Below are 24,415 nucleotides of genomic sequence, written 5' to 3' on the forward strand. Positions count from 1 at the left end.
CAGGACATCCCGGCGGGTTTCCATGGCATCCAGTAGTCACTCGACGGACTCATCGTTGAAGCAGGGGGGTGCTGCTGAGTTTTTACCTTTGCTGGCCATGTGTCCCAGGCAGCAGCGGTGAGCTGGTGGTGATGAATACTATACTGGCGGCTGCCTTTTAAACATGACGGCCGGCGTGATGCAACAGCAGGATGATGGTGGGAGGGTGAATGAGAGCCCACCTGCCATGGAAGCGGTGTGTTTCCAGGGAATGCATAAACAATGAGACGTGTTTGGGACAATACCTGTCATCGCCGTCAGCGGGTAGGACGCCATTTTGCCCGCCCGCTTCAGCACTTAGTGCAAATCTGGGAAAATTCCACCCTCTGTTTCTAAAATTCATCTGGCTAGGTGACATATTTCACTCCCTCTTTTGAAAACAATCTAGTCTGGTTTATTTAAAAATGCAAATGTCTTTTTACACCTTACATTTCAAACTTCCCCCATGTTTACAATGTTTACATCAAAGCCTTCAGACCAGCTGCCTTTAATCCAATTAAGTCTCTCTCTCACACACACACACACACACACACACACACACACACACACATAAAAATATACACACAGATACCACTATTTTACAATAAATTCCAATAACATTATTATATCTTCCTGACAGACCCTAGACAGTGATGGACTGACCTCGCTTCAGATAAAACCAATTGCAACTTCACAAACAAAATTGACTTGAGAACTTCAGCATGGGATACTCTTAATTAGTCACTGCTGCCACTTGTACCTTTCGATGTGTATAACGCTGAATAAACTTGGTCCAGTAGAGGGCAAGATTGTTCAATTTTCAGATATATCATACACTTTTTCTTAAAAAATATAATTATGCCCAATTTATAAACTAAAACAAGCCTGAAAATTTTGTATGGTGATTTAGTCTTTACTACCCCAAATAGTTTAACTTTATTCAATGGGAGTTTATTTATTCTCAATGTTGCAAACATTCATCAACTTCATTTTATGTTTCATTTTTCTAACTTAAAACACTGAGAAGACCATGAATGGTCCACAAGCAAAGATAATATATAAAGCAACATTTCCCCCCCACCAAATATATTAATGCCAGATCTTGACTCTAAATTTAAATACAAATAGAATTTGATTGTAACTTGCATTCTGCCGACAAAAAAGTGTGATCAAAAACCTCTTGCTTTCCATTTGTCATCGTCAATGTAGCCGTTCATACAAACTGTTATATGATGCTGTGTGCGCCTGCATACCATTGTAAAGGTGCTTGGCAGAGCAAGGGTTAATGTGGGACTGGAGAAAGCACCGTCCATGGTCTGATGCATAGAGTTCACTTCGTAATACTCTGAAAGAACAGTCCAGAGAGAACACTCTAGAAGCAGCCTACCTGCATGGAAACAGCAGCACCAAGCATGACAGTAACCTGGGATCTGTAAATGGTTAAAGATTAACAATAAAGGGTTCATGTTTAAATATACAAGTCTCAAGATCTCATATGGAGACACCTAAGGAACTCATATTACAACATTAACTACCACCTACAAGGTTGATGGTTGTTTTTATGCTCATAAGAGGCTAAAGATAATACATTTTTCTTTCCATCAGCAAACATTGTGGAGTGGAGGAATAATGCATGCTTCCGTATAGATTGTGTCGTTTTCAGTCCAGTATTAGGATTTTTTTGGAAGATGTTTGTTTAAAAATGTGTATTTCACAGGTGCTAAGGACATTAAGTAGGATTAATATGTAGCAAAGATGAGATAAAGAGTTAATCATTTCCCAAGTTTTAAGTTTTCTGTTTGTTGGAATTTTCAAGACATCACTGCAGTAAAATGTCTGTACCGGGTGTATTTGTATACATATGTGTTGTCCTGTTTTTAAGTGGAAGATGTCAAAAAACGGAGTCAATGAATGGTTCCACATTTCGTGCTGCAGATCAGTATGATTTCTCCATCATTGTCCCAGGAGGTGGACAGGAATGTTTCTGGCATTATGCAGACAAAGCAGGCTATTTTTACTTCAATTATGAGGTAGGATCATGCAATGTTTCTCTCTGGTCACGTTGCGCTTGTAAATAAAACATACAGTTGAAAATAAATATTAATAATTGTAGTGACAAATGGTTAAAATGACTTGGTAAATATTTCAACATGTTGCAATTTCAAAGCAAAATACTGAAGATGATGGAAATCTGAAATAAAAGCAGAAAATGCTGGAAATACTCAGCAGGTCAGCCAACAGCTCTGGAGAGAGAAACAGAGTTAATGTTTCAGGCTGATGGTCTTTCATCAGAAGTCCTGACGAAAAGCTTTCATCCTGAAATGTTAACTCAGCTTCTCTTTCCACAGATGCTGCCTGACCTGTTTAGTATTTCCACTTTTTTCTGTTTTTGTTACTATTCAATATTAGGAATAAAGAATATCTGAATCAATAGTTGTGATTCTTAAATTATATTCTGTTGAAGTCCTTTTAAATTACTGACAAATGTGAAATTCTCTATCTCTGACATCCAAACAACATTAATACATAGAAAGACATAAAGCTTACAATGCAAAAACAAGCCATTTGTGTCAGCGTTTACCCTTCACACTAGCAAATAGTTTGAATCACATTTACTGACCTTGTTCTCTTGTTCACTAATTTCCCTCAGGAAAGGAAATCTGGACTGGCCTTCATGTGACTCCGGACGCACAGCAATGTGTTTGAGTCTTAATTGCCCTCTGAAATGGCCTAGCAAGCCAATCAGTTGCATCAAACCACATTATTATTATTATTATCGGTTATCCCTCAGACAAGTTAAATAAGAATAAAACCAAATGGACGGAAGGGCGACCACCATCAACCAAGGCACAGGGAGCTAAAAGGCACACCCCACCCAGTTGACCCTACAAAGTCCTCCTCACTAACATTTGGGAACTTGTGCCAAAATTGGGACAGTTGTCCAACTTCCAGTGGGTAAGGATGGTGATGGAGGAGTCTGGAGCATTGTGTGTAAGGTATAATTTAATGAGTATGACTATGTCAGATTGTTGCTTGGCTAGTCTGTAGGACAGTTCTCCCAATTTTGATACAAGTCCCCAAATATTAGCGAGGAATTTGTAGGTTGGACTGAACTGGGTTTGCCTTTGTTGCATTTGAATCAGATGCTTGGTTGAAGTTGGGTGATCTGTCCAGTTTTGTTCTTATTAAGCTTTTTCTTAAAGGTTTGGTTCAAATGGCTTGCTATGATATTTCAGGAGACAATTTAGAGCCATTCACATTGCTGTGGGTCTGGAGTCACATATAGATCAGACTGGGTAAGGATGGCAGGTTTTCTTCCCTAAGGGACATTAGTGAACCAGATGGGTTTTTTTGACAACCTGGAAGTTTTGTGGTCACCACTACTAAAAGCAATGCTCTCTGATTTTTCTGTCTATGCATACCCATTAAGTATGATACTGTGAGTATGTCTATATTAGGCTGTTGCTTGCCTATCCTGTAGGACAGGTCTTTCAACTTTGACACCCATCACCAAGATGTTAATGGGAGGGCTTCACAGTGTTGTGTGTGCTTTCTTTGCACCCTGATTGGACACCTAGCTCAAAGCCAAGTGATCTGTCCAGTTTTATCCCTGCTTTAATTGTGGCAGTTTGATACAACTGACTTGCTGGGCCACTACAGAGGCCAGTTAAGAGGCAAACACACTGGTGTGGGACTGGAGTCATATATAGGTCAGACCAGGTAAAAATGGCAGGTCTCATTCCCAAAATATTCATGGTCTCTTTTGCTGATTCTAACTTTTTATTTCCAGACTTTAAAAAAAACTGAACTCAGATTCTCAAACTGACTTGGAGGGATTTGAACTCATATCCTTTGTTAGTCCAAGCCTCTATTACTAGTCCAGTGATATGGCCACTGCATTTATAACCGCTTATTTTACATTTAAAAAAAAATTATTGTACTGGTATTCCTCAGCGTAAGGTGGCATTTTCTAAGCATTGACTTACAAATAGGTTGATTGTAGATCAACTCAAATACATCCATAGTTGCACATTAATGCATAATTACTGACTAATCATGGATGTTATAAGCAGCATTATCTCAATATTTAATTGTGTCTTTTATATGTTTGAAACATAACATCCCTTTAAAATCTAATTCTTAGGTGCAGTGGGTGATGGGATTACAGAATGTTCGAGCTATCACTGCCACAGTTAATGTACCTACTGGACATTTGATAGATACATCCAGTGAAGCAAGTGGCCAAATCAACTTCAAAACCAATGAATCAGGTGTGTACTGTTATCTTATTTCAAGTAACACTACAGGTGAAAAGTTGGTGATTGTGCTGTGTTAAATTTATCTTTTTTATTTGTACCATCATTATGCCATCATTTCATAATGTAGGATGATGTGAAATTCAATATTCCATTCTATGACTGGGTAAGGTGATGATCTACTGTGTTATACTATGGAGTTATACGCTTCTAGATGGCCTGCTTAAAATTATTAACAGAGACCTGGGGAAGGAAGGCCCAGGCTACCCCAATGGGGGTTGAAGAGGTTTTTTTTAAAGGAAAAGCAGAAAAATTGGGTGGGGTGGGGGGTGGTGGGGCGGTGGGGTTGTGGTGCAAACAAAAGTTTACATTTATTTCATTCAGAATGACCATTTTCTTAGTTTTACAAATTGGGACCTGTTTTACATTACCAGATTCAGTGGCATCAGTTGCTTCCATAAAGAGTCTGGGCATCTTGCCTTTGTGCAAGTTTACTCACATTAGCCTATATCTATTTAAATGATAGCAGAATTTGGGATTATAATTTATGACTGAAACTGGATGGTCATGCTTTTTGCACATGTACTACTTTAATGTCTCAGAAAGTGGACAGGATGAGCACTTGGTAAGACAGGGTCCAGTATGAATTGATACAGTGAGTGAACATGCAGAGCGACAGTTATGAGCAGATTTACTTGGTTCAATGGGCAGAACTGCTTCGTGTAATAACGCAAAAATAATAAGCATGCATTTCCCCACATTAGTTGCTCAACTTGCTTGACTTAAACAAAAGATGAAAGGTCATCGACCTGAAACATTAACTTTCTTTCTCTCTCCACAGATGCTGCCTGACCTGCTGAGTATTCCCACCATTTTCTGTCTTTACTTCAGATTTTCAGCAGTACTTTACTTTTGCACTTTCAGCTTGTCTGCACTGGTGTCAGTGAGATTGATGTGTTCACCCTCTACAATATTAATGTGACTGGGGTCAAATTTATGACATAACATGTCCATCTCCATTGCCTCCAGCTACACATGAATTTTATGTTACTTAATGCATGGCTGGTCTCCCATCCTCTACTCTCCTTAAACTGTAGCTCATCCAAAACTCTGTTGCCCATATTATCTTGCACTAAATACCATTCACCACTCACCCCTGCTCTCGGTGCTCCCAGTCCCTCAATGCTGCAAATGAAAAAAATTTATTTTCATGTTTAAATCTCTTCATAACCTCACTCTTCCTTTATTAGTAACATCCTCAAACTCTACAATTCTAACTCTCCATTCCTTTGATTCTGGCCTCCCTTTGCTCCAACCATTGACAGCCATGCCTTCATCTGCCTAGTCCTCATGTTGTGAAACCTATACCTATTGACCTGTCCCTCTCTCACCCTTTAAGGTCCTCTTTAAAACTTACTTCTTTAACTAAGATTTTGATAACTCTTCCTAATACCTCCTCCTTTTGCTTAGCTTCCATTTTAGCTTTCTGATTATTCCTCTGTGAAACACCTTTACTATGTTAAAAGTGCACTTAAATCCAACTGTTTGTTGTTACAGAAAGTTTTTTAAAAATAGTTAAAACAATATTGCATTTCATGAACAATCAGATTTTGATTTCTTTAAGGTTTTTATCAACTTTGTTTGAACAACTTTTTGTCACACTTTGGATCGAAGCAGATCTTTATTAGTTTTGGAGTTTACTATGATGGTTTTAGTGAGAGAAAAGAAGCAGAAGATAAAGAAAAACTTCAACTGAATAACACAATTTCTGCTATTCAGGTAAGAAACATTGATCAGATTAAGACATCAGTAGATTTAATACTATTTTACACCTGCCCCTACCCTCAAAGCAGTGAGCTACCACTATTGTGGTCTGATCAACCTTTTTCCCTTGCCTGATGGATTGAGAATGTAAACTTACTGCTCAGTGGTAGAACTGTCTTAATAAGTGTATGAATTGGAACAACTTTAAAGTAACAGACATTAGATTTGCAAACATTGGTGAAGGGGCATACAGTATGAATTTTGTATGGGAGAAAGAGACTTGGAATGCTCACTGTCTAATTTGACTACTTTAGCTAAAACTTAAATTGGAAGTTGGTAGGTTGCATTGACCCCTTTTAGGTAAATTGTTGGGTAAAAATGCACATTTAGCCTTCAGTATCTTATTCAATACGAGTCAGCCTAGAAACCTAGTAAACATTGACACAGCGTCAAAAGCTATCAATTTAATGACAGGTGCTGTGGATAACGACATATAAGTCGACCTTTGAAGCCTTGAAAATGAGCTGAGCTGTACCACCTGTTCCAAAAATATGGGTAGACTTATACACCAAGTATAAAATGTGGATTGCCGTTGTTGGTGTAGGTGATTACCATTTTGAAATGTAAAAAAAATTGACACCAGTATTTCAAATTAAATCAACGTGACACATTTTATTGAATGAATTAATTCTACAAGGATACCTTTAACCACAATCAAAACATTTTTAAAACCGTCAAATTCATTACCTTAAGCATCTGACAAAGAGTTCATCGAATTCATTCTGAGTCACTTTGGCTATAGCATCATCATAAGGATCCCACTCTGGAACAGATATGGTGCTTTTGCTTTCAGAATCATTCCTCTACAACAAATGATCTTCCTCTCCATCCATTCAATTGGATACTCCACATTTTTTGAATGATCTCACAATTTGATGATGAAACCCAAAAACATCAGGCAGGGCAGCATGCATATTTCCACACTCACCAGTGTGAAGGTGATCCTTGAATGACATGTTGAGGCACACATACAAAGGGTGAACTACGGGCTTCAGGCCCTCTGGTATAACTGCAATTTGGGAGTTATTTTCCTACAGACGCCACTTGATCTCATTGGTTATATGGGTTCTGAACATGTCCCACACTAATAGGCTGCGTTCTTTGCATAGGTTACCGGGACACTTAATCCACACCACATATTATCAATCCCCAAGTTCACTCTATCCTAATGCATCCCATCGTACATGCACAAAAGCTCCTGCAATGAACTTGATTTTCAGCATGGTTTTACATTTGAAAATGACCATAGGCTTTAATTTCATTTCATCGGCTATGCAGGCTAGTACCACTATGAATCTTGTCTTCTCAAGTCCTGTGGTTTTCACTAGAACTGTTTTTAGTTGTTGGGCATATTCATATTCATATTCATGGGCACTTCATCCATGATGCCAATTTGACACAATTGGTACTCATGTTTTTGCTGCTGACTGATAGTGAATCGCTGGAAACTGGTAGTTTTGGCATGAGGTCTTTCAGTCATCTCCAAGGGATCTTAGTCTTCTGTCACAACACTAAGCATTTTTCTTCCATAAAGCAGCCAGGCCATCCAGCTGTCGCTCTGAAATCTTTGCTGGACTCAGGGTTTGATTTGGCCCACTTAAGTGCATATATACAGATTGCATTTCTGTAACCATTCCGATACATGCTTCTCAAAATCAGGTCAGATGCAGGTCCCTGTTCTGATGGTGTATTTGGTCTTCAGCATCTTCTTCAGGGTGGATTCCTTCTTTTTCCATTGTTGCATTAGTTTTTCACTCACACTGAATCTCCTCGCTGTAGCAGAGTTATTTGATGAGTTAGCAAATGTTATAACTTTTAGCTTGAAACCAACTTTGCTCCTCATCCTTTGTTGCCAGAGAACCCATTTCTGTTCATTGTTTGCTACGTGCGGTCTGCTCTGTGTGGACATGTTTTAAACTCCTGCGTAGCTTCTTGGCAACACTTCCCACATCACCTGCTTGATCCCTTTCACCCACTTACAAACTGAGTAAAACATGCATTTCTGAGATGAATAGTTGAGGCTGACTCCTAAAGCATGTATTTATTAGCAGAAAAGGGAAGGTTGACCTATATGCTGAGTATAGGCCTAAACATGATTTTTGGCACCAAAAACAAAATGCCAGGTTGACTTATACACCGCAATCTATGGTGGTTACCCGAGCTTTGTAACTTAAACTTTAGGTATACACTATTTATATTGCAGAAAACAAAAACGTAAGTAAATGAAAGCAAGGTTCTTCTTCCTGGGCAAGAAATAACATTACTTTAGCATCATATATTTTAGCCAATTTTATTTACTTTTGTACCACACAATTGATAGGTTTCATAACTTTTTATAACTTAAAAATGGAATACCGTAGTATAAAGGGTTAACAGATAGGATATGCTAATGTATGGTGTAGATGATGATGTACCACTGACATCAGTCAGTCAGTCACATGTTAGACTCTGTGGGCAGAGTTTTCCCAGATTTGCACTAGGTGTGGCCACGACGGCAGGTTTTCACACCGTATGGTCCCAAACCCGTCTCATTATTTATGCAATCCCGGGAAACACGCCGTTTCCATGACGGGCGGGCTCTCATTCGCCTCTGGCCATCACCCTGCCACTGCATCATGCCAGACGCCATGTTTAAAGTCCAGCCGCAAGTCCAGCTCACCACTGCTGCATGAAAGACATTGCCAGCAAAGGAAAAAAGACTGCAGCCCCCCGGCTTCAACGATGGGTCCCTTGAGCGACTGCTGGATGCTGTGGAAGCCCACTGGGGTGTCCTGTACCACTGCTCTGGCTGTAGGATTGGCAGGCACGTGACAAATCCAGCAGTGGTGGTCAGCACCAACACCCTTCAGAAGAGGACAGCCACCCAGTGCCGCAAGAGGATGAATGATCTCCTCTGTTCCGCCAGTCACTCTTCTCATCACTCTCAACTCACAAAATCACAAACCCATCACACATCCACAGTGATCTCACTCACTGTCAGTTCAAGTGACATCACCATTTACTCTCACACACACAGCGTCATTGTCCTCATCCCGTCCATTGAACCACTCAACACCCACACAGGCCAGGCATACTTATCATCTGGCCTGGCAGGCGTCTTGCTTACTCTTTCTCCATTTCTATCAACGCAGCACCTGCTGGCACACAAGAGAGAGAGTTTGCAAACCGGTGGCAGAATGCCTGAAATCAAGGTCCTCACAGACTTTGAAAATAGAGCCATCCAGCTGGCTGGTGAGGATCTGGACCGTTCCTGTGCTGACAGGGAGGTTGGCGCTGCTCTACCAAGTGAGGATCCAGCAGTGCAACATCCATCAGACAGCCATGCTGTGAGTTATGTGTCCTGTTTCACAGGCCACTGCCATGCACTAATTATTTCTCATTGCTTTCGCAGGCACATCTGCCAAACAACCGACAGAGTCCATGATACAGGGACTCCAATCAAGCCCTGAAGAAACCTCTGGAGAGGAATCTGGAGGCACCCTCCCTGAAGTCCCATCACAGCGCTCACCCAAAGCCTCCACCAGTGCAGAGGCACACACCTCGGTGGGATCTAGCTTTAGAATAGCCTCAGGATCACAATCTGGTGAGCACATTGCACTGTCTGATCCATGGCAGAGACTTCGCAGGTGTCTGGCACTCGGAGGACTGCTGGAGGCCAGAACATGGCTGAGTCCGAGTTAGATGATGAGCCTCTGGACTCAGTCATGTCACAGTTGCTGGAGCTGCAAAGGCAAGCTTGGGAACATCAGGGATGTCCACTGCACTCCTCAGATTGAAAGGCACGATGGAGGAGTCCTTCTGCCTTCAGGCTGAGGTGATAGCACTGGCATGCCAATGCACCGAGGTCAACACTGGTAGGGTGGCGGCATTGTCCAGGACTTCACTCCTGCACAGACTCAACTCCATCTCTGATGCCATAGTTGGCCTCCAACAGTGTGTATGCAAGAGGAGTGCCGGGCAGCTCTATCTCACTGCAGCTATCCCTGCTCCTCAAGGAGTCAGCCTGGGGCCACTGGGCACTCATAGAGAGGAGGATCAGCAGGTGCACACTCCGGGCTCATCCATCCAGGTGACTCTGAGAGTGTCCGGCCCATCCAGTCCCCTCTTCCTGTGACCTCAGTTGCTCCAGCTCCGCAGGCCGAGGAGAGTGCCACTGCCATACAGCAGGACCCCAAAAGCAGGCCGAGCCCTCCAAGTCTTGGCCCTCCAGAGGACACCCGCCAAAGTCATCACAGACAGGGCGTCGCAGTCAGCAGGCTGCCTCCACCTCTGCTGTGGATATCCGTCGAGCACCAAGACGTAGTGGCACGGTAAGGAAAGTTAAGGAGAATGAGTTGCACAGCCTGGGCACGGGTGTTAATCACTTGTACATACTGTTCATTATTGTCAATAAACTCCTAAGAATGTCTCCCTGCCTATGGCTCCTTGTTCTGATGAGCAGTGTTCTTGTCACTCAGATGTGAAACCTTTCTGCACAAGATAAAGGCAGGTATCTCAGTCCAGGGCCTCTTGCCTGTACTCCGTGCAGCCTTCAGACCAAAGTGATGGTCCGGCCTCACATCCCCTGGAGACATTACTGATGCCTGCACCTTGGCAGTGCTCGTCATTGCTGCCAGAATGTAGTGGGCAGGTGCCACAGAGTTCTCCCATTCTCTCTGTGTGTTCTCAGCGCCTTTAAGGAGGGGCTGTCCTCCATCTCTTCAACATCCGTGACCACTGATCCTGTGCTCCAGATCCTGAAGGGCTCAGGCGCTGAAGGGGGACAAAGCATCAGAACTTCTAAAGTGTCATGGCTGTGTCTCTATGATATGACCCTGATCATGGATTGCAAGTGAGTTGCCCTCGGCCAGACAGGAGTTATACATTCTCAGAGGCTATGTGAAGATTTATGGAGTGTCCTCACTGCATGTCGTCATCATCCTCCTGCAGTTGAGTGACTATTAGGGCCTCCACTGCATCTCCGTGATAGGAGCATTCTCACAGAGGATATTTGCGCTGCCACAAGTCAGACTGGAGTCAAACGTTCACAAATGGGATGCGAAGATCTATGGTGTCTCCTCACTGCATGTCATCATCATCCTCCACAAATCTAGCAGCTATGAGGGCTTGCTGAGCATGCATGCCTCCTCTAGCCAGTGTGAGGGCCTCATCCCCATCATCGTCACCTCCGAGGACCTCCTCAGCCTCATCCCCATCAGCATCCTCCTCATTGGAGGAATCATGCAGCTCCTCCATTTCCTCCTCAGCCAACTCAAATCCCCGTTGCAGTGTCAGGTTGTAAAGGGCGCAGCAAACAATGACGATGTGTGACACTTGCTGTGGACTGCATTGCAGGGCTCCACCAGACTGGTCCAGGCACCAGAACCTCATCTTCAGCATCCCGATGGTCTGCTCCACCAAGTCGCAAGCTGTAGCATAAGCCTCATTATACCGTTGCTCTGCTGCAGTCTGAGGCTGCCGCATGGGTGTCATCAATCATGGCCTCTGTGGGTAGCCCTTGTCCCCAAGGAGCCATCCCTGCAGCTTCTTTGGACCCTGGAAGACTCCAGGGATTTGTGACCAACTGAGGATGTAGGCTTCGTAGATGCTTCCTGGAAACTATGCGCACATCTGCAGGATACGTTTCTGGTGGTTGTATTCCAGCTGCACAATCAGTGAGTGGAATCCCTTGTGGTTGATGCAGTCCACAATGTGTAGCGACGGAGACCTGAACGCCATATGGGCACAGTCAAGTGCACCCTGCACCTGTGGGAATCCCGAGATCCCAGAGAATCCAATGGCCCTTGCATCCTGGCTGGCACAGTCCTGGTTGAAATGCACAAAGCTCTTGTGAAGATGGCTTCCTTGACCTCGTGGATGTATTTGTGGGTGGCGGCTTGTGAGATCCCACAGAGGTCACCTGTGGATCCCTGAAAGGAGCAACTGGTGTAGAAATTGAGCACCACAGTCACTTTCAGAGCCACTGGCAGTGGATGCCCTTCATGTCCCCTTGGCACCAAGTCCTGCAATAAGTGGCAGATGTGAGCGACCAGGTCCCTAGACATGCGCAGTCGTCGGCGACACTGGTTCTCGGTCACCTGCAGGAATGACAGGTGACCGAGAACCTGACATCTGAGATGACATCTATAGACCGAGTGTCGCTAGGCGCCGACCAGCCATGGCTCGCTGTCGCTCCTGGGCAGCGTATGTGTGAGCCCCAGCAGCGCCTTCTTCCTGAGGTTACTGCTCCTGCCTTTGCACGGCCAGGAGCCTCAGTTGCTTTCTCCTCCGCCTTCTCTGTAGGCCATCAGGCACACAGCTAGATCACCAGGCTCCATGCTCCTGATGTGGTCCTCCTGCGGCATTAGAGAGAGACATGGTTAGCATGGATGTACTTAGTACCTTTCCTGGCCCAGTGTGATGACCCCTTAACGCTTCCCAGAGGGTGCTGGCTACCCCTCAGATGGCCACAGATGAGTGTGCTGCATGGCTGCCCTGTCAGCCTGTGACATGTGGGAGACTGATCCTAACCAGGATGCTGAGATTGCAAGGGGCTATGAGCACCTCCAGCAGTGGCTGCTACATGGCCAGCGTTGGCGAGGAGATTGTACAATATGTGTAGTCCAGCTGCTCCGTGGTCCAGTGTCATGCCCGTTGTCACGGACTCGCAATCTGTGCTGGGGATGGCAGGTCCAGGGGGTGGGGCGAGGTTTGGAGCACTTGGTGCCTCCGCGTTGCTTGGGCGAGCAGTCTAGGAGCCCAACCCCAATCATATCACTGTGGCTGCGCCTGAACTGTCTCAGTTGCAGAGGAATGGTCAATTTATACAGGTGTCTCTACTGCATGGCCACTTCCTTCATCCACCCTGCCCCCCACCTCGATTTCTTTTGCGTGCGATCCAATGCCAGGGCAGCAGTTGCTCCCCCACCCCCGACAACAGTCGCCTCTGCGGCTGGACAGCATTTGCCCCTGGACACTCCCCCGACAACGGTCGCCTCTGAGGCTGGACAACAGTTGCCCCTGGCCACCCACCCCCCCCCCCCCCCCACCACCAGCAGTCGCCTCCGTAGCACGGCGGCACTTCACCCCTACCCCCCGGGAGCCTGCAAAACAACAGGCGACCTGGCAAGCTCTGCAGAATGATGCTGTTCACTCACCTCCAGTTCCCCCAGGTGAAGGCCATCAAATGCACATTGCCTGTGTGCTGTTGTGAAATACATCGACGTGCTTTCCGGCTGACGTGGACGGATGATCTGGCAGGAGTCCAAAAGCCTGGCGAGATTGCCTTTTAATGATATGCTGATGTATTACAATGAGTTCCCCGACGACTGTTGAGGGACCGAGCGGATGATCATGACCTGCCTTCCCGCTGTTGTGAAACCGATCGTACCATATTGTTCATACATGCCACCTGTCACGCCCGTTGCCAGCGGGCACAGAAAATTCCACCGTCTGTTAGACTCTTTCTCTCTCTCACTCTTGAAGGAGAGAGTTTGAAACACCATGCCTACTCTGTAACCTGTTTAGATGTATGGAAGACAACATGGGCTCTGGACTTCCATCAAACCAGCCAGATTAGCACTTCTCCAAAAGTTACCTCATCATCCACTCTGCCACATCCAAACCACCAAACATCCAAGTTTAGAAAAAATCAACACTTCCTCGCATCCAGCTCACAGAAGCCTTGGCCCTGAATTTGCAATGAGAATAACACACAAGGCTATAAGTATTCACCATTATAATACAGAAACTCAGGGAGCAACTTTTGCCATCAACACATGTGCAGATAAAGTTAGAAATCCAGAAGTTGCTGTCAGTTATACCCTGCTCCTCTGCAGAGTGTGATATTGCAGTGATAAATGTGGCATTTAAATTGCAGCAGCAGCAAGAAGTTGCTGTTCTTGTCCACTTGTTCCACACTAAAAATGACGAAAAAAAATTTAGAGCTGGTGCATTCAGGAGCAAGAGAATTTTTAATGGTGCAGTGATAATTACTGACAAATCATCTTTCTCGCCATGAAAAATTAATTTTATAAATGTGAATCTCAATTCTGCATGTACACATAAGCTGTCAGCATACACTTGTAAAGACTCTGTATTCACACATACAGACAATAAAGTTCTGGGGCAAGGTTGCAAAGTATTGATTTCTGAGGATGCTGAAACGATGACAGGCTGAAGAAACACTGACAATCAATGTGAGATGCTGATGGTTGGCATACATTCAGCATCAGCAACACCAGATGGCGATAATAGAGCAGCATTCTGTTCCTAACCATGTTCAATGTGTCATTAGTTTGAACATGGTAGCAAAACTTTCTGAATCAAATTAGTTAATGGATTGAAGCCTATCATATCCTAACAAAATAAGCAGTTTAAAACCTGAAAACATATTTGTGCTCTAAAGTTGCTGTTAGTGCAAAAACTTGCTTAAGAAAGATGTTAAGAAAAAATGGGGTAGGTATCCATCACGCGGGGTTGGGGAGTGGTAATGGTGCAAAATGGGTGATGTCAAATTGGCCACCCAGGCAGCACCTGATTTTCGGTATCAGCATTGTCAATGGAATGGAATATTAGAGGCTGTGTGTAATGAGGCGGCTAATCCACTATTGCCCATTTACTGCCTTAGTGTCTTCCACTTTCAGTCAAGAGGAATTATCAATAACATAATTTCTGCTACAATACACTGACTGAGAAATGTAGGCAAATGTGGCAGCTGATTTGTACACAGTAAATCCCACAGACAGCACTAAGATCACATAATTTATTTTTGGTGGGTTTGATTGAAAGAAGAATGGTAACACCCACAAGAGCTCCCTACTTTTCTATGATTAGTGCCATGAGTTCTTTTAGTATCCAAACGATCCATAGTAGAAACTTTGGTTTAATATGTCATTTCAAGCTTACTATCTCCAACAATAGTGGTCTTTTTTTCATATTTGGTGTTGTGATACAAGTGTTGCCATCAAGGCCAGCGTTTATTGCCCGTCCCCTGAGTGCTCCTTGAACTGCTGCAGTCAGGTACACCCGCACTGCTTTTTTCTGAAGTGGTTTGAATCAACTGAGCTGAGTGCTCAGCTATTTCAGACAGCAGTTAAGAGTCAACCACATTGCTGTGGGTCTGGAGTTACGTGTCGGCCAGACCAGGTAAGGATGGCAGATTTCCTTCCCTGAAGGACTTTAGTGAATCAGATGGGTTTATACAACAATCCAGTAGTTTCATGATCATTATTACCAGCATTTTATTCCAGATTTTTTATTAATTGAATTTAAATTCCCCAGCTGCCTTGGGGATTTGAGCAATAGTCCAGGCCTCCGGATTACTAGTCCAGTAAATTACTCCTATGCAGCTGTCCAACCAGTACTCAGTACTACAAGTTGGGTATAAGACTTGGTTATGTGCTCAATTCCTGAAAATTGACCACTTCCTGATTTAAAGCTAAGCATACTGCTTCCTGAACTAAACTGATCGTTCGAAAGGATACGAATGCCATATTTATGCTCATAGTGGTTCAAATGAGACATGTAATTCTACTTTGGACCCACTGAATTGAGAGCTTCTATTTACAATGAGTGGAATTTTAACTTTGTTGAGAGTAGCTTAGTTGGAGTGCTAAATTTACTGATGCGCCTCATGGTCAGTACTCATTGATGGTTACAAGGGGGTTAGAGAGACTTCTTCATTGTGGAAGAAACTATGTTGTGTTTTTGTATTCACTCTTTATTTAATGTTTATGTTAGTGTACAGTGTTATACTCACCACTCTGTGGGATATGGCTGGACTTGCAGGTTCAACTGGCCCTCCCTTTTATGCATTGTATGAGCTGAGATCACTCTCAGCGGGGGTAATTGAAATATTGTAGGTGAACTAAAAGCCCTGCAAGGATTCTGCTTGAGATGAACCTACATGTGGACATTACTGACCCTGCCTTTAAAGCCCTCATTTTTCTACCTTGACTGACAGTCCCCATCACCCCACAACGACACCCAGGACACCAGGCCCTTCCCACTTCACTCTTCAATGCCCCCGGCCACATCTTCCGTCCTCTCCTAAATCCCACTTCCACTCCTGTATACCCCTGACCCCATTCCACACATCCACCGCCCGCCCCCCACCCTTGACTTATCCTTGCCGGTCCTGAGCCTTCATGCAAGCTGCCATTCTCCTGCACCCCTCCCTTGTGCCACAGAGTTTAACAAGGAAAACCACTGATCTCAGGCAAAGCTGCACAAAGGTAACTGTTGCACTTCATCTTTAAACGAACGTGAACTGGGTGCCTTGAGATTCTCATGCGCCACCGACTTAATCTTGAACGTGGGCTGTAATTACAAAACATTTTAATATAAGTATTCATGACATGCAAATGTATTACAAGTAGGAACCTGTCACAAGACGGCCTGAGGCCCAGCTCGTCACAAACACTTAATGTCTAAATTTGAACCCGCCTTTGGGAAAGTGAAATTTCAGTTTCCGTCTAATTAAGTCACTCCACCTATCACGTTACCTGCTCTTGCAGGCCCCATAAAATTCCCCCTAACATCTCTGAGATCTAGCCAAAGTGGTAGTCTGCATGTGATTATAACATGTCAGATTAGCTTCAACATAATACTAGATACCAATTTATTGGTCTGTAATCCAGTTAACATTGCAATACATTAGAGTTTCTAATTAGACCCATTGCCAAAGCAACTCTGACCATTCTGTACCATAGGCATGGTGCCAAGGTATATGGGATCAGGTAAATTACCACCCAGCAGTCCACTCTCAATTCTTAGTAAAGTGTTGGAAGGTGTCATCAGAAGTCCTATCAAGCAGCACTTCCTCACCAATAGCCTGCTCACTGTAGTTCAGCTTGGCTTCTGCCAGAGCCACTCAGCTCCAAACTGCATTACAGCCTTGTTCTAAACATGGACAAAGAACTAATTTCCAGATATAAGGTGGGAATGACTGCACTTGACACCAAGGGAGCATTTAATGGCGTATGGCATCAAAGAGACCTTGTAAAGTTGAAGTCAATGACAATCAAAACTCTCCATTGGCAGGAGTCATAAAGGAAGACGGTTGTGGCTGTTGGATGCCAATCATTTCAGCCCCAGGATGTCACTGCATGAATTCCTCAGGGCAATGTTCTAGGCCCAACCATCTTTAGATGCTTAATCAATTACCTTCCCTCCCATCGTAAGGTCAGAAGTGGGGATGTTTGCTGATGATTACACAATGTTCAGTTTCATTCATAACTCCTCAGATAATAAAGCAGATTGAGCCCACATGAAATAAGACCTGAACAGCCTTTGAGCTTGGGCTGCTAAGTGGCAAGTAACATTTGCACCATACACGTGCCAGGCAATGACTGTCTCCAATAGGAGAGACTAACTATCTCCCCATGACATTCAATGGCATTACCATTGCTGAATCCCCCACCATCGATATCCTGGGGGGTCGCCATTGACGAGAAACTGAAATGAAACAGCTACTTTAATTCAGTGGCTACAAAAGCAGGTTAGAGTCAGTCCATTTGATCAACACTCCACCTACAACTTTAAACATTGACAACCTCCACCACTGCTGCACCCTGGCGGCAGTGTGTACCATCTACAAGATGCACTGCAGCAACTCACCAAGGCTTCTCTGATAGCATCTCTGAAACTTATAACCTCTATTATCTGGAAGGACGTGGACAGCAGACACATGACAACATCACTACCAGTCTGAATTGGCAATATATCATACCTTTCAGCTTTGCCGGGTCCAAAGCCTGGAACTCGCTACTTAATAGCACTCTGGGAGTGCCTTCACTAGATGGGCTGTAGCGGTTTAAGGAGGCAGCTCATCACCATCTTCTCAAGCACAAATAGGGACGGGTAATAAATGATGCCTTTGCCACCGATGCCCAGATCTTGTGAATAAATAAAAGGTAGTGATGCGTGCATGGCCAGTGTGATTTATCTTCTTTCAAACTCAAAAGAACCAAAGATGGATAAGCATTGATAACACATGTGCACATACATAGCAACTGCTGAGGTCCTGGATCCTCTTGGTGCACTGTCTACAGGTAGAAGAGACCACACTTTTGCTACTGATTTATTTGGTCACTTCCATCCACTCTTGTATGGTTGGACGTTGTACTATTCAACCTGTTCTTAGGAAGGATCACTTCAAGCAGCTCCTCAGGTCCTGCAATAGGATCTCCAGATAAGAGCGAGAGACCCAAGGAGCAACCTTCCCAGGTCTCCTCTCCATCCTTGTCATTGTTGCACCCTCAAAATTTCAGGCGGAGTTTTCCAAGCCCACTGGTGGCGGGCGTGATAGGTGGTGTGCGCGGAAAATATGATGCGACTTGCTTCACGATGGTTGCGATTGTCGGCTCAGCCTGCCAACGGTGGGCCACATTTCCTGCCATCGGTCAGCAGGGAGCTAACTGTAATACATCAGCCTATAATAAAAAAGCCATCCCGCAAGGCTCTTGGAACCCTGCCGTATGGTCCGTCCACGTTGGCGGGAAAGCACACTGACGTGTTTCACAACAGCACTTGGCGGCCTTCACTTTGGAGGAACTGAGGTGAGTGAGCAGCAGCGTTCTCTACAGCTTGCCCGTTGTTTACAGGTCTCCGGGGGGCGGGGGCAACTGATGCCTGGCCCCGGAGGTAACTGCTGAGGGGGCAAGGGTGTCTGGGGGCAAGTGCTGGCCAGCCTCGGAGGTGACCGTTGTCGGGGGGAGGGGGGCGCTCAAGTGCTGCCCTGGTGCTGCATCCTGCGCACAGGCAATCTAGGTGGGGGCCAGGGTAAGTGAGGGAAGTGGCCACACATTGGGGACACCTGTATAAACAGCCATTCCTCTGCAACTGAGATAGGTTGGGGTTGGGCTCCAAGCCTGCCCGCCCATGCAAGAAATGTGGAGGCACAAAAGGGCCACCAAGTGCTCCATACCATACCCCCACCCCGCCCTCCCAACCTCCCACAGCACAGACTTTGAGTCCGCCACCACTTTATTGGACCGCGGAGCAGTTGGACTGCACACGTTGTACAATCTCTTCGCCAATGCTGGCCATGTAGCAGTCACTGCTGGAGGCGCTCACAGCCCCTTGCAATTTCAGCATCCCTGTTTGGACCAGTGTCCCCCATCTCGCAGGTTGACATGCAGCCATGCAGCGCACTCATCTCTGGCCATCCGAGAGGTGGCCAGCACTCTATGGGAAGCATTGTGCATTTTGCCCAGGACCAGGATAGCCAGGATGCAAGGACCATTGGATTTGCCCTGATCTCTGGATTCCCACAGGTGGAGCGTGCGATTGACTGCACTCATGTGGCGCTCAGGTCTCCGTCATTACTCTTGATGGACTTCATCAACTGCAAGGGCTACCTGAATGTGCAGCTGGTATTTGACCACCAGGAAAGCATCCTGCAGGTATGCGCACAGTTTCCAGGGAATGTGCACGACGCCTACATCCTGAGTCACTCGCAGATCCCTGCAGTCTTCCAGGGTCCACAGAGGCTACAGGGTTGGCTCCTTGGGGACAAAATGTACTTGCACAGACTGTGGCTAATGACACCCATGTGGCGGCCTCAGACTGCAGCAGAGCAACGCTATAATGAAGCTCATGCAGCAGCTCACAACTTGGCGGAGCAGACCATCAGGATGCTGAAGATGCAGCTCCGGTGCCTGGGCCAGTCTGGTAGAACCCTGCAGTACAGTCCGCAGAGGGTGTCATGCATCGTTGTCGTCTGCTGCGCCCTTTACAACCTAATGCTGCAACGGGGAGAGGAGCTGCACGTCTCCTCCAATGAGGAGGACGCCGAAGGGGATGAGTGTGAGGGGATCCTCGGTGGTGACAATGATGGGGATGAGGCTCTTGCACTGGCTAGACAAGGCAGGCATGCTCAGGAGGCCCTCATAGCTGCCAGGTTTGTGGAGGAAGATGACAACATGCAGTGAAGTGTCCCTTGGATTCTCTCATTGCAATTGTGAAAGTTTGACTCCAGTCTGGCTTGTGGCAGTGCCAAATGCCTCTGTGAGAATGCCCCTGTCCTGTAGGCACGGTGGAGGCCCTAATAATCGCTTGATCGCAGGAGGATGATGACAACATGCAGTGAGGCCACTCCATAGATCTTCACATAACCTCTGAGAATGTCTGACTCCTGTCTGGCGAGCTCGCTTGCGCTTCATGATCAGGGCCATCTCAGAGATGCAGCCATGAAATGTTAGATGCATCTGATGCTGTGTCTGCCTTCAGCACCTCAACCCTTCAGGAGCTGGTACACAGCATCACTGGTCGCAGATGCTGGTGTGATGGGGGACGGCCCCACCTTAAAGGTGCTGAAAGCACAGAGAGAAATAAAGAACTCTGTGGTGCCTGCTCACTACATTCTGGCAGCAATGACCAGCACCGCTGAGGTGCAGGCACCAGTAATGTTTCCGGGGAGTGTGAGGCTGGACCATCACTGTGGTCTGAAGGCAGCACAGAGCACAGGTAAGAGGCCCTGGACTGAGACATCTGCCTTTATCTTGTGCAGAAAGGTTTCATATCTGAATGAAAAGAACACTGCTCATTAGAACAAAGAGCCACAGGCAGGGAGACATTCTTAGGAGTTCTCTGACAATAGTAAAGTGTGTACAAGTGATCAACACCCATGGCCAGGCTGTGCAACTACTTTTGCCTAACTTTTCTAACCCTGCCGCTACATCTTGGTGCTCTCCGGACATCCACAGCAGAGGTGGAGGCAGCCTGCTGACTGTGACACCCTGACTATGATGACTTTGGCAGGTGTCCTCTGGAAGGCCGAGACTTGCAGGGCCCTGGCCTGCTTTCGGGGTCCTGCTGTGTGGCAGTGGCACTCTCTTCGGCCTGTGAAGCTGGAGCTGTGGAGGTCACAGGAAGAGGGGATTCGGATGGGCTGGTCACTCCCAGAGTCACCTGGGTGGATGGCACCAGAGTGTGCACCTGCTGATCCTCCTCCCTTATAGGTGCCTGAGGTCCCCTGACTGACTCCGTAAGCATAAGGGGTAGCTGGAGTGAGATTGAGCTGCCCAGCACCCCTCTCGCGTACATACTGTTGGAGGCCAACAATGGCATCAGTGATGGAGTTAAGCCCGCACAGCAGTGCAGGAGTGACATCCTGGACCAAGGTCTCCATGGTGGCCGCCATCCTGCCAGTGTTGACCTTGGCGCATTGCAATGCCGGAGCTATCACCTCAGCCTGAAGGTGGACCAGACTCCTCCATTGTATCTTGCAATCTGAGGAGTGCAGTGGACATCCCTTCATGACGTTCCTGAGTTTGCCTTTGCAGCTCCAGCAACTGTGACATGGCCAAGTCCAGAGGCTTTTCATCTGACTTGGACTCAGCAACGTTCTGGCCTCCAGCAGTCCTCCGAGTGCTGGGGACCTGGGAAGTCCCTGCCTCCGCCAGCTGTGGATCAGAAAGTGCAATGTGCTCACCAGATTGTGACCCCAAGGCTATTCTAAAGCTAGGTCTCACCAGGATGTGTGTCTCTGCGCTGGTGGAGGGCGTGGACGAGCGCTGTGATGGGATTTCAGGGAGGGTGCCTTCAGATTCCTCTTCAGAGGTTTCTTCGGGGCTTGATTGGAGGCCCTGGGTCATGGACTCTGTTGGCTGTTTGGCAGATGTGCCTGCGAAAGCAAGGGGAGATAATTAGTGCATGGCAGTGGTCTGTGAAAGAGGGCATATCACTTACGGCCTGGGTTGTCTGATGGATGTTGCACTGCTGGATCGTCACTTGGTAGAGGAGCGCCGACCTCAATGCCAACACAGGACCGGTCCCGGTCATCGCCGGCCAGCTGATGACTCTGTTTTCGAATTTTGTCAGAACTTTGATCTTCGGTATCCCTCCACCTGTTTGTAACCTTTCCCTCCTGTTGTGTGCCAGTTTGTCCTGCATGGATAAAGTTGGGGAGAGTGTATCAGGACGCCTGACGGGCCAGATGATAAGTATGCCTGGCCTGTGTGGGTGGTGAGTGGTGCCATGGACGGGATGAGGACAATGATGGTATGTGTGACAAGTGAATGGTGATGTCCCTTGCACTGGCAGTGAGTGAGGGCCTTGTGAATTTGTGATGGGATTGTGAGTGCATGAGTTGGGAGTGATGAGAACAGTGACTTCACCTGGTGGAACGGAGGAGATCATTCATCCTTTTGCGGCACTGGGTGATTGTCCTCCTCTGCAGGACGTTGGCGCTGACCACCGCTGACACTGCCTCCCAAGCCAGGTTGGTGACTTTACTGCCCATCCTGCAGCCAGAGCGGGGGCAGACTACATCCCATCGGGCCTCCACGGCATCCAGCAGTCGTTCGAGGGACCCGTCATTGAAGTGGGGAGCTGGAGTCTTTCTTCCTTTGCTGGCCTTGTCTCCTAGGCAGTGGTGGTGAGCTGGTGGCGATGAGCCCTTTGCTGACAGCTGCCTTTTAAAGATGGCAGCCGGCGTGATGCAACAGTGGGGTGATGGCGGGCGGGCAAATGAGAGCCCAGTCGCCATGGAAACGGCGTGTTTTGTGGGAGTGAATAAATAATGAGGCGAGTTTGGGACTATATGGCACGAAAACCCATCAGTTTCGTCGGTGGGTAGGACTCCATTTTGTCTGTCCGCTACCACACTTAGTGCAATTCTGGGAAAATTCTGCTCTTCAAGTTCTGTTGAGTCATCGTAACACACCCTGGGGTACCTTCAATTTGAAATCCTTCCTTTGACAAATCCAGTGTGTCATCCTACCAACCTGGGATTAGAATAGATAGGTGCTTGATGGCTGGCGTGGACACGATGGGTCGAAGGGCTTGTTTCTGTGCTGTATTAACTCTATAACCCTCCCAGATTGTCTGAATAACCTGGACATGGGATGCTTATGCTATGACTCAGTTAAAGAGCCTCAGCTGGTTCCTGGCCCCCTAATGGTCCCATCATCTTGGCAGGAACTAACTTCAAAAAATTCCACCCAATGTCTCAGCTGTCGTCTGCCTAGTTATTGTGTCAATTAGCATTTTTAAATCTTATGTCTTGTGCCTAATTTACCATTTCTCTTTTTTTCCTCTCTCACAGGATACTACTATCAAAGTGGAAAGCTATGTCTTCCATATGTGGAGATTTTATAACTTTGCCAGGATGCGCAAAGGAGCTGATTACTTCATTGTACAAGCAAGCAATAACTATGTGAATTGGTGGTCATTTGCCCAGAGTGCAGTCATTGTTTCATCTGGTGTTTTACAGCTTTACTTTCTGAAGCGCCTGTTTGATGTGAGAGTCACCACTGCAAATGAAAAATCCAGATGTTAGGCACAGTTTTATCCAAGGAAAAAAATGGTTTAATATGAGCGCATTAAAAAAAAATAAAGACAATTTTTAATTAAGCTTTATCCTTTCATCTAATATTTATTTTTGAAAGACTTGAAAGAGACCATTTTAATTAGACCCAGTTTAATTAATTTCCTTGAAGCCTGAAATACCCTGTTTTAGCATCACAAAACAATGAGGTTAATCTATCCATAAATAGATAAATATGCTAAATATGCATGACTGAAATTAGTGGATGTTCTTTTATCACTTTAATAGAATGTAAATGTACAAAATTGCTAATTTCTGATTATTGCTTACATTCACATTTTGAAAGAGATTCATTGTTCAGAGGTGACTGCATGGACGAAAGATCACAACCAAATTGTTTATCTTTTTCTTTCACACCCATTCTCTATATCATGTTTTTTCCCCCGAGATTCAAATTTTGTTTAGATTAATATATATATCCTGAAAGTGCTATTACTGATTTCTGACTCCTAATTGTTCAAAATATATTACATTCCGCATATTTACTAAATGGAGATAACTCATAGCTTATCAGTTTATGTTCAGTGTATTGGGACCTTATGTTGTACCAAGTAAGCACCTGCTTTTAAAAGAAAGGACATCTTGGAAATAAAAAAAAATCAGTCTAACTTTTGGGTGACTTTAAATAAGGAAACAGGTCTAGAAATTCAGATTGTCCATTCTTGGGCACAGTGGTTACTGTTCAGAGAACAATAATCCCAGGAATGAATCATCCAATAGCTGAGTCACTAAATACAACCAGAGTAGCATGACCCTGATTCAAACATGTTAACTTCTTTTAGTTATCCAAGATCGATCAATGGCAGTAAGACACTACACTCAAAAGCTCATTTATTCAGAGTTTAATACTATTGAACATAATTAAATACTTACAAGCAAATAAACTAGTCAGAGAAATGATGGGGGTAATTTTAACTCCGAAGAATGAGGGGGTTGAAATGGAGGTGTATATGATTGATTTTTAGAGTGGGAGTTCAACCTGGCTCCAATATGTCCGCCTCTAGGT

The 24,415-nt window shown here is 45.5% G+C and overlaps 2 protein-coding genes across 2 annotated transcripts in view; one reads left to right on the top strand and one right to left on the bottom strand.

The window, feature by feature from the left end:
- kars1 (lysyl-tRNA synthetase 1) overlaps positions 1-24,415 on the bottom strand; it is a 531,769-nt gene that overhangs the window by 469,387 nt on the left and 37,967 nt on the right. The window lies entirely within an intron of this gene.
- On the top strand, positions 1,851-23,361 carry tmed6 (transmembrane p24 trafficking protein 6). Its single transcript, XM_078542984.1, has 4 exons — positions 1,851-2,048; positions 4,163-4,289; positions 5,899-6,053; positions 23,128-23,361. Exons 1-4 carry the CDS (start codon positions 1,851-1,853, stop codon positions 23,359-23,361), a joined length of 714 nt encoding a protein of 237 aa, XP_078399110.1.

Source organism: Cetorhinus maximus, chromosome 6, assembly GCF_964194155.1.
Source record: "Cetorhinus maximus chromosome 6, sCetMax3.hap1.1, whole genome shotgun sequence".
In the NCBI taxonomy this organism is placed as follows: Eukaryota; Metazoa; Chordata; class Chondrichthyes; order Lamniformes; family Cetorhinidae; genus Cetorhinus; species Cetorhinus maximus.